The sequence below is a fragment of the Salminus brasiliensis genome, chromosome 6 (genome assembly GCF_030463535.1).
Source record: "Salminus brasiliensis chromosome 6, fSalBra1.hap2, whole genome shotgun sequence".
In the NCBI taxonomy this organism is placed as follows: Eukaryota; Metazoa; Chordata; class Actinopteri; order Characiformes; family Bryconidae; genus Salminus; species Salminus brasiliensis.
The window spans coordinates 44,077,347-44,087,675 of NC_132883.1; the positions used below are offsets into that span (position 1 = coordinate 44,077,347).

The 10,329-nt window shown below is 44.2% G+C and overlaps 2 protein-coding genes across 2 annotated transcripts in view; one reads left to right on the plus strand and one right to left on the minus strand.

The window, feature by feature from the left end:
• The first annotated feature begins 1,455 nt into the window (after window positions 1-1,455).
• Window positions 1,456-5,194, plus strand: ppiaa (peptidylprolyl isomerase Aa (cyclophilin A)). The gene is made up of 5 exons (XM_072682530.1): window positions 1,456-1,633; window positions 3,792-3,822; window positions 3,913-4,001; window positions 4,145-4,317; window positions 4,810-5,194. Exons 1-5 carry the CDS (start codon window positions 1,565-1,567, stop codon window positions 4,940-4,942), a joined length of 495 nt encoding a protein of 164 aa, XP_072538631.1. The 5' UTR covers window positions 1,456-1,564; the 3' UTR covers window positions 4,943-5,194.
• A 2,350-nt stretch (window positions 5,195-7,544) lies between these two features.
• The window catches only part of LOC140557013 (uncharacterized), a 3,542-nt gene continuing 757 nt past the window's right edge, over window positions 7,545-10,329 (minus strand). Inside the window, exons 2-4 of the mRNA XM_072681142.1 lie at window positions 9,223-9,327; window positions 8,482-8,566; window positions 7,545-8,385 (exon numbers count right to left, since the gene is read on the minus strand). Coding sequence (XP_072537243.1) covers window positions 8,156-8,385; window positions 8,482-8,566; window positions 9,223-9,327 — 420 coding nt within the window. The 3' untranslated portion in view covers window positions 7,545-8,155. The remainder of the gene's footprint in view (window positions 8,386-8,481; window positions 8,567-9,222; window positions 9,328-10,329) is intronic.

Here is a 10,329-nt window from a genome sequence, read left to right on the forward strand (position 1 = left end):
CACATACATAGTCATATACAGTATAACTTGCAGTGAAATGCTTTTATGACAGTCTACCCACATCAAGCTATACAATAAAAATCTACATTTAAACTTAACTAAACCTTAACTTAATGAAGTAAAGTGCAAAAGTGCAAAAAAAAAATAAAATAAAAAAAAACAGAAATAGAATAAGTTACATTTAAGTTAAAAAATAAAATATAAAAATATGAAAATATAGAAATATAAGCAAAAAAATAAAAAAACAAAATACAAATATACAAATATATATACACAGATGAAATAGTGCGTGTCTGTGTGTGTATATATATATATATATATATGTATGTACATATTTATCTGTATGTGAGTGTATGTGTGAGTTATAAATAAATAAATATTTTCGTTATTGTCCGTAGTGAGTTTTCCGCGAGCCATGGTTGTGTATTGTAGTGAGTGAGGGTCCAGTTTGTGTATGTAGATACTTTAATTTAGTGTCCTAGTCCCTGTCCCCATTCAAGGCACGGATGGCTTGTGGAAAGAAGCTCCTCCTCATTCTCTCTGTGTTAGCCTTCAGGGTTCTTAAGCGTAAAAATACCACAAAGAAACAACAACACAAGACCTGCATGATGTTTTGGAGATGTTCTGACCCAGTCATTGTCCAGAACATCACAGTTTGGCTCTTGTCAAAGTGTCTCAGAACACCTTGAGGAACGGACTCACTGTTCACTTCACAGATGTCCGTGTAGATAAAGATGATCAATGCTTTTTACTTCACCTGCCACTAATGTTATGTATGTTACTAATGTTATGGCTGATCAGTGATAATACTTAAGGTACGTTATTTAATTTTGTGATTCATTACCATATTAGAATATTATTCAATTAGAGACATCATATAATTTCACCTTTAATTCTGATTATTTTAAAATATTTTGTTTTTTATTTTTTTTGCAAAACAAAAGTGTCTGAAGAAACAGTGCATTTGCTCCCAATGTTAACTTGTACTTATCAAAACAAAACAAAAATAAAATAAAATGATAGAAAATCACATATTAAAGGTGACTGAATTCTCAAATTACATGAAATATGGGCTTGCTTTATATTTTGCCCATGTGCATGAGCTCAGGGGTCTTTAGGGTACGTATTTGCCCCCCTTCGACAGATCTTCATCAGAAAAGTTGAAATTATCCCTGCTTGCACTTTTTATTTCCCCAGCAGGGTTTGAAATCTGCTTCCCTGCGGTGTGAGCACGCTTCTTTGTGCACCACGTCCCTCCTTTCATAGGTCCTTCCCACCATCAGTAACGCAAACACACACCCTCAAAACCGCGCTTCCTCAAGGCTTGACCGGTGACGAACACGCTCATACGGAATCCCATTGGCTGTCGCCGGCATCACTGAAAGCGCTTCGGCGCGCTCATTGGCTGGGCGCCGCTTTAGTCCCGCCTACTCGGCGGCGCTTATAAAGCCCAGCAGGCGCCTTCCTCGCTCTCCTCCATTCCAAGACCACGCCAACCGTCCGGGCGAGACAAAAGGCTCCGAGTTGGACATCACCTCCCCCAAAACCCGAAAAGAAAAGGACCATGGCCAACCCTAAAGTCTTCTTCGACATCGCCGCAGATGGCAACCTCCTGGGCAGAGTGATCATGGAGGTGGGTGATGGCGCATACGCGTGCGGCTCTGGCTCCCATTGACTGGAGGAGCACGAGGGAATGACTGTAATTTTCCACTCGGGTGTGTGCACGCTGCATATTCATTGAATCGTCTCCGGGCCTGGTTCCTGAGCTCTCCTCCAGCTTCTCCAGAACCTACCCTTGATCTGACGGGCTGCGCGTGCGTGTGTGTGTGTGTGTGTGTTCAGAACTGTCATTGACCCTTCAAATGAATTTGCTGCTGGTTTGCAGCATTTTTAATTCATGCACACTAATCTCTTCTCTTTTTTTTTATTATGCGTGGACTTTGCACCATGAGCCGAGCGCCCAACCCAACTTTTCTAGAAGCACTTGAGCTCTTCTATTTAATGCATGTTAGCGGACACAGCCCTACACACAGCTCGCGCCGTAGAGGGGCGCACTAATGCTGTCTCGAGCTATTCAGCAGGATTCGGGAGCTGGCTCAGTAAAGGGCCGTGCCCTGAGCTGCGGTGTCTTAAGGCTGCGTTAGCGGCTTGGGTTACTTGGTGCACCAATCTCGGTCATGCATAGCGTCGCTCGAGGAGTGAGCTTACGAAATGTGCTCATCTGGCTCACATGCTTGCAGAGCTTGACGCCATTTTGGACAGGTTTGAGGAAACGGCAAAACAAGGTGGCGTTTTTTTGCGGGATTTTGACGCAATGTTGGCGCTCGCGCATCTGCAGTGCACCGCAGCTAGTGTTTCAGCAAAGTCATAGTAAATAAAGTGGGTTTTTTGTTTGTTTTTTTGCGCGAGATCAAACCATGCAGGGCATACTGAGCAAGTCTGAATGTCTGTGCACCATGCAGCTGCACATCGAGGCTGCATTAAAGCATGACTGCAGTTTGTAGCTTTAGCTGCAGGGTCTAGGGTTGCTGGAGACGAGCAGCCGGTTCTTGTTGATTGAGCAGAAAGCTGTACTGTTGCTGCTGTTGAGGAAAAGTGCGCAGTCCGCGCGCGTCGGGCCACCCTTTTTCTTTGTTCGGGCGCGCGCCGGCCGGGAGGGAGGCGTTCGCTTTAATCGTCGAGCGGATTAACGGGCACCGACGACAGAAAATACGCAAATGCGGTCGTACTGGTCGTGGTTGAGTCTTAAAGTCGGGGAGAAGGTGGTTGGGACTGTCGGGAGGGAATCCGCTTCTGGAAAGTTCTGAGGGGGCGAGTGGGTGGGGGAGGGGCTGCGGAGAAATCGACCCGGCGCGCGGGAACAGGAACCGTAAAACTGGTCCGGATTTGTCTAATATTCCATAAAAATGCGAATTAATAAACAGGAAGCTTCGTGAATAAAGTGTTGTGATTATTTTTATATATAATATATTTTTTTAAAGGGTAAATTAAAGGGCGGAGGAAAACGGGAAATGCTCATAACTGACCACGTGGTCAACGGCTGTGCTGTGCTAGGATTTTTTTTTTTTTTTTTTTTTTTTTTTTTTTCAGGGTTAAAAATAATAAATATTACATTTTATAGTAGGGTCTAGTTTGTTTTAAATAAATATTAATAAAAAAAAAAAAAGTCCTGTAGTTTTATACTTGCATGTAAAACTGGGGTGGATAAACCATCCATAAGACTTCATTTAAATTACAGGCATGATTACAATGATGACTAGTTTATTTTTAAGCCAGTTTGAGTCATTATTTTTATAAAGTGTAAGTTGTGTAATCCTCAAACCTCCCATACACCTCCCTCGACCTGCTGGATAGTCTAGTCATCTAGCAAACCCTCCATTTTTGCATGTGAAGTTTTTTTTTTGGTTTTTTTTGCTGTTTGGGCGATCTTATGGCCTATATATAAGTCTTATAGTATTTCTGCTGTACACGCATTCCTTTAGTCTCCACCTCCCCAATCCACCCCCCCTCCCCTTGACCAGTTGGTCTTGGTGGTTTGCGCCAGTCCTGTTGTAAAAGCAGGTGTGCATGCCATCCTTGCAGCTGTTCCTTCAAGACCCCTCCCATGCCCTCAGTGCCCGAATACTGCCCCCCCCTTCCCTTTCCTCCCCAACCCATCCAGCCCTGCTTATATTCCATGTCTTCGGTCAGCTCTTGATTTTAGACCCTGATTGAATGTCTACATCCCTGTTCTCACTGTGAACGCTCTGCCGTTCTGGACTTGATCTCATGAGTGTCTCTTCTTTCAACAGCTGAGAGCTGATGTTGTCCCCAGAACAGCAGGTAAGAGCTGAATTGAGGTACTTGCAGGTCAGTTTCACTGTTTAATGATTTTGCATAAACCCAGATCACTGATTTGGTCTCTGTTTCCAGAGAACTTCAGGCAGCTGTGCACAGGACAGCAAGGCTTTGGCTACAAGGGTTCCACTTTCCACCGTGTCATCCCCGGCTTCATGTGCCAGGTATATAGACCCTCTTTGACTGCATATCTTGTTTTTCCACCATATGGAGTGCTGAAAATGTCCAGATGTAACCTAATCTGGATCAGCAGTTGAACAGACCCTCTCAGGTTTCTCCTCGTGCTAAACCTCTGTTTGCTGGGCAGGGTGGTGACTTCACAAACCACAATGGAACTGGAGGCAAGTCCATCTATGGCCACAAGTTTGAGGATGAGAACTTCAGCCTGAAACACACCGGAGCTGGCTGCCTGTCCATGGCCAACGCTGGACCCAACACCAATGGTTCCCAGTTCTTCGTCTGCACAGCTCTCACCAGCTGGTCAGTACTTCAGAACCACCTAATTGGGCCTGCATAGTGAATTAAGTACTGCTGTGACCATATTAGGATACTGGGGCTGGGTAGAGTGGCATAAAGGATGCTTCACTTAAATGTCATGCGTTTTCATGACGTGGTGGAGAGTACAAGTGAAGGTACATGATGCATCACGCCACAATCTGCACCACCCTAAGGCCTGTTGGTTGTGGTTGCTCAGTGTTATAGAAGGGCTTATATAATGGATATCTTCAAAGGTCATGTGACCTAACAAATGCTTTGCCTTGCATTACTTTTAAAAGCCTTGGTGAATCAGTAGCTGGATGGCCTGCGTTATATGTACGTGTATGTTTGATTGACTACCAATCTTGCATAATGCATCTCTACTGCAGCCCCAGTATTGCAAAGGCCAATCTTGTAATGATTAACAGTAAACTGTTCAGGTATACTTTGTACCAGATGATCAAGTACAGACCTTAACCTTCCTCTCTTTCTCAGGCTGGATGGTAAGCACGTGGTCTTTGGCCAGGTCGTGGATGGCTTGGACATTATCAAGAAGGTGGAGAGCTTTGGCTCCAACAGCGGCAAAACCAGTGCCAAGATCACCATTGCCAACTGCGGCCAGCTGTAGACCTTCCCTTTCCCCACCATCCCAAACCTCATGTCTCCTTCAGATCCTGATCTAGTCCATCCTGAATCCTGGCTCCAACAGCATTCAACATTCCTGTCCAGTTTTGCTCCTCTATCCCATCATTTAAACCCGTCTGTTTGTCCCTTTTGACGAGTTGCCTTTTTGATCAGTTAATTTTTTTTCATTTGCAAATAGAAGCCTGTGGGCTTTGAGATTTGTGTATCAAAATCTGAAAATAAAGGGGAACAAGTACTTCGACTTGTTTGCTCATTTTCAGTGCTGGGATTATTGAGGGCAGGGGGCTGGTTAGGTCTTCTCTGGTCCTGTGATGGTTTCGAGGCTTCAGTGCATATTGACCTTATGGTATCTTTGAGCCTCTTATCGATGCCAAGCTGTTGATTACAATGTTGTGCACTCTAGAGCTGGGCAGTATGACTATTTTACCATAATATGAAACTGTTAATATGCTTTTTGAAGCAGATCGAGGATCTTGTGGGTGCCTAAACACTGATCAGATGCGTACAAATCACTGTTCAGTCTGGAAGAGCATCTGAATCCTAGCTTAAGGATTTGTTGCCACTGATGTATTTAGTATGTGATGTAAAGCATCTTTACTGTATCGCCCAGCCCTAGTGCACACCTAAAGTGAGGGCAGATGTGCCCAAACTTGCTGCTCATGCTGCTGAGATGGCGGTTTTGCAGCCTTCATTAACTTTTTGGTGTTTTTTGAGTTGCTAGGGTGGGGTGACTATAGTATTTATACAGCTCAAGTTTAGCCTAGTGTAATCTAGAGCATTGCTGATGGTAATTCAGTGAGGAGTTCCCTGGTGTGTGGTAATGTGCTTAAGCTGGGTGTGGAAACCTTTTTTAAGCCTTAATGAACCCAAGTATAAGGGTAGCATGAGCATCCTAGTGGACAGCTGGCAAATGTGTAGGAACTAGTCTAGGGTTTACACTGCATGCAGGCTTATTCTTAGGGTCACTGGGGTAAGATGACAAGTCTTCTGGGAAATGGGGAGGGATTGCGTTCCTTAGAGGGCCCTTAACATCTCAAGACAAATGGTGCATAAATGAGGCAGTGCTATCCTCCTGAAGTCTCTATATAGCCTGAGTGTTTAGGGTGCCTTTCCAGTCTGCCAAATCAAGTGTCCCTATAACCCACCTTTTAAGCAGCCCTCTGCTGAAGGTCTCATCAGAGAGCCTTCATTATGGCTGAAACTGAATAAGCACTGAAGACGTGACTGCTCTGCCGTCTACTTCCCATATGCCAGTGTGGTCGGCTTTCGGCAGGGTGTGTCCTCCAGCAGGAAAGCAGTTGCACTAATGCATTTTTTAATAGGTGGTGCCAATTGTACTTGTGACTCGTGGGTATTATTGACCAAGCACTTGGGTAAACCTGCTAGTGTCAAATATCAAGGATGCATGATGAACAAAATATTCTCAAGACCCTGAACACAATAACAGGGGTGAGGAAGAAGCTCGGAAACCTTCACTTTTAGATAGGAGAGGGCTCCTGGTTCTTAGAAGCCTAAATATGGAGACTGAGCTTCAGTCTGTGAGAAACAGGCCTCTGCAGCTGAAGGAGTAGGGCTTTGGGTGGGGTGGCTGTAAACGCTAGAGAATGTGCTTGTATATGTTAGGAGTCGTCACTAGAGGGCTCTCTAGTAGGACTTATGAATGGTGTTGATCCTGGGAGTGACCAGGAGAGGGCGCTTCACATGGTGAGCCTTTATACTGGATGTGTGTCATTTAAGAAACCCCAAGAGGGCAGGTTTGAGTAGCAAGGGGTGTATCTCCAGATACCAAAACACAAATGGCTAAGGAGATGTATGTCACATATGACCAGAAGAGGGCAGTGTTGAGCACCTGTGTCTCCTACAGATAACCACTAGAGGGTACTCTACTTAACCTACAGAGAGAGAGAGAGGGGGGGGTGGTTGTCTAAAGGGAAAACTTATCAATGTGTTGTTATCCACAAGAGGGCACACTACTCAAACACATGAGTGCTAAATAACCTGTGTGTCCAATAAATCACCACTAGATGGCACACTAATAAAACTATAGATAGCCACTGGAGGGCGCTCTACCAAAACACGAGTCCATATTTCACCACTAGAGGGCACACTACGAAAATGCATGAGTATCTACTATAAGTCACCATTAGAGGGCACTGTTTAAACACATGCATAGCAGAAAGCCGGTGTCACCTACAGATAACCACTAGAGGGCGCTCTATTTTTACCATTAAGTGCTGAAGAACCTGTATGTCCAATCAATCACCACTGGATGGCACACTAATAAAACGAATGAGTGGGAAAGTGTATTTGCTGAAGATATCCGCTGGAGGGCACTCGAGTGGCAAAGGGCATGAATGTCCCATGTATCACCAGGAGAGGGCGCTGTTGAGACATATGAGTTGCAGGGAGCCTGTGTCTCCTACACACAACCACTAGAGGGTGCTCTACTATAAACAATAAGTGCTAAACACAGTAGATTTAAATACTTTTTTAATGAAAATACATACAATCAGGTATACAAATTATATACGACAGAACATGAACTTGGTCCTTTTACATCTACTACATTTTATGTAGTGTTTTTTTTTTTTTTTGAATTTTCAGTTTAAAACTACTAGGTAGCATTTAAGGAAAAATCAAGCCACACACATTCACTCGCCAGAGTATAAGAATATATATTTTCTATTTCTATTTGCTCTATTCGCTTTTCTTCTCAACATTAAATGTTGTTTTCATATCCAGCTCATCACACATTACATAAAATGGGCGTGATCAAAGCTAAATGGCTAAAAACATATATTAAAGGGTCCATATCACTCAATATTCCTTTATTTCCTTTTTTTTCTTCCCTGAGGTCCACAAAACATTTGTGTGGGTTTATGTATCAAAAACAGATTTCCCAACCTCCTTTTATCCCTTAGAATTAAACCGGCTGTTTTTGTTACGGTACCTTTAAGGCTGTTGTTTGTAAATGACCTCTGTACTGAGTAAATGGGCGGGGCTCTCCTGCTGTAGATTGCACAGGTGAGTATATGTAAATGAGTTGCTTCTTGTGACATCACAAAAACAGTGCTAGTAGCAAGTTCATTCATGAGGGGCCTATTTTTACAGCTTGGGCTCATTCTGCACGCTCTCACCAGCGCCCCCTAGCTGATAGACGATCTCCATATCTTACAAAATTCCCTGTGTGAAAAGGCTAAGCGTGGCAGACCCCCTGCCCCCGGACGCTCTGTATCTCTGGTCTGCAGTGCAGCCCCGGCCCACAGTCACATCGGTCCAGGTTCCGCCGGGTTTTGGATCGGCCACGCAACAGGCAGACTTCTCCCTGCGTGGGAATACGCTGACACCGCCGCCCGGTCAGATACTGAGCGCAGCACAAGCCCTCCTCGCAGTCACGTGAGCGCAGACACTCGCCCATCTCGGGAACTGAGGGCCAAAGGAATATGACAAACGTCAACACCAGCGACGCCTACAGTGCCGTAAACAGATACCCTGACTTTTGTGGAGTCTCTGAGTCTTTACCTTTGCTCCTGCCGGCGTCTTCTGGGGACAGCTTAATCTTACCGCCCCCACGCTGCCTCCTCTTAGAGCCTCTGCATTCATTTACCTGGAGAGAGAGAGCAAGAGATGGAGAACGTTATAGAGAGAAGATACAGAGAGATATAGATAATTGAGATGGGTTGAGAGAGCAAGAGAGGGAAAGAGAGGTATCGAGAATGCCAATGTATTTATTTGTGTATATATATATATATATATATATATATATATATAGAGAGAGAGAGAGAGAGAGAGAGAGAGGTATAAGGAGGGGATGAGCCAGTAAATCTTGTGCAGGTTTATGCGTTTATTTTTAATTTTGTATCTGTGTGTGTGTGTGTGTGTGTGTGTGTGTGTAGAAAAGGCATGTCATGACTCTGACTGAGATTAAGACAGAAGCAAAAAGCCCCTCTGAGGTGCATGCTTGTATTACAAATGATAATAACAAGATCATAATACTACTCCTGAAACACTGCCATATCATGATCACACTACAACCGTCATAATACTGTAATACCATCAGGGGCGCTGCCAGGAACTTTGGGCACCATGAAGAAAAACTCTAATAATTCTGCCAAAAACTCTTTTTAGGCCCCCGTCAGTCACAGGTCCTTAGTACTGTCCTATTCTACCGAGAAAAGCAGGGCCAAACTCCACCCAATGAGTGGTCAGAAACAGAGCTCAGTGCTGCTGGTGATTTAATTAGCTGCTGATTTCTGCACTGACCTGTTCCAGAGAGCACTCCACTTGCCGGCCTTGCCGGTCCTGCCTCCGCCTCATGGTGTTATGGGCGCTCACGTCTACCGTATCCCTCTGTGAGGTGGGCGCTGTCTGTGGAAAGGTGAAAGAGCACTACGGTTCAGTCAGAGGACACGGGTGAGACTGGGAATTACAGTGATTCAGAAACAGATTGATTTAATCACTATTTACACACTTATTCACAGGCCTGGCAGAGAGCCAACTAGCATCTTACAGTGGGGGCTTGTTCAGAGTCAGCAAAGGAAAATAACAATTAAAAGAAATGGAAAAAGTAATAAATCCTACAGATCCAGCACATGTGCATCTGTACCCTGGATTAGAATGATTCAGCAGGTCTACAGGCTTCAGTCTAGCTGCTGTTTTGAGCATCTCCATCTCCAAATTTAGGGTTAGATTAGGGTGAGGCGCTGGGTTGGGTTGGGTTAGGCTTATGGTTGGGTTAGATACTAGGGTAAGGTTAGATACTAGGGAAGGTTACAGTTAGGTTAGGGTTAGGTTAGATACTAGGGTAAGGTTAGATACTAGGGTAAGCTTAGGCTTAGGTTAGATACTAGGGTAGAGTAAGATACTAGGGTAAGGTTAGGCTTAGGTTAGATACTAGGGTAAGGTTAGATACTAGGGTAGGTTACTGTTAGGTTGTGGTTAGGTTAGATACTAGGGTTAGGGTAGGCTTAGGTTAGATACTAGGGTAGAGTAAGATACTAGGGTAAGGTTAGGCTTAGGTTAGATACTAAGGTAAGGTTAGATACTAGGGTAAGCTTAGGCTTAGGTTAGATACTAGGGTAGAGTAAGATACTAGGGTAAGGTTAGGCTTAGGTTAGATACTAGGGTAAGGTTAGATACTAGGGTAGGTTACTGTTAGGTTGTGGTTAGGTTAGATACTAGGGTTAGGGTAGGCTTAGGTTAGATACTAGGGTTAGGGTAGGGTTAGATACTTCGGTAAGGTTAGGCTTAGGTTAGATACTAGGGTCAGATTAGGGTAGGGTTAGATACTATGGTAAGGTTAGGGTAAGATTAGGTCAACTTTCCCAGAAGGGTAGAGGTTGTTACTGCAGCAAAGGTGGAATCAAACTA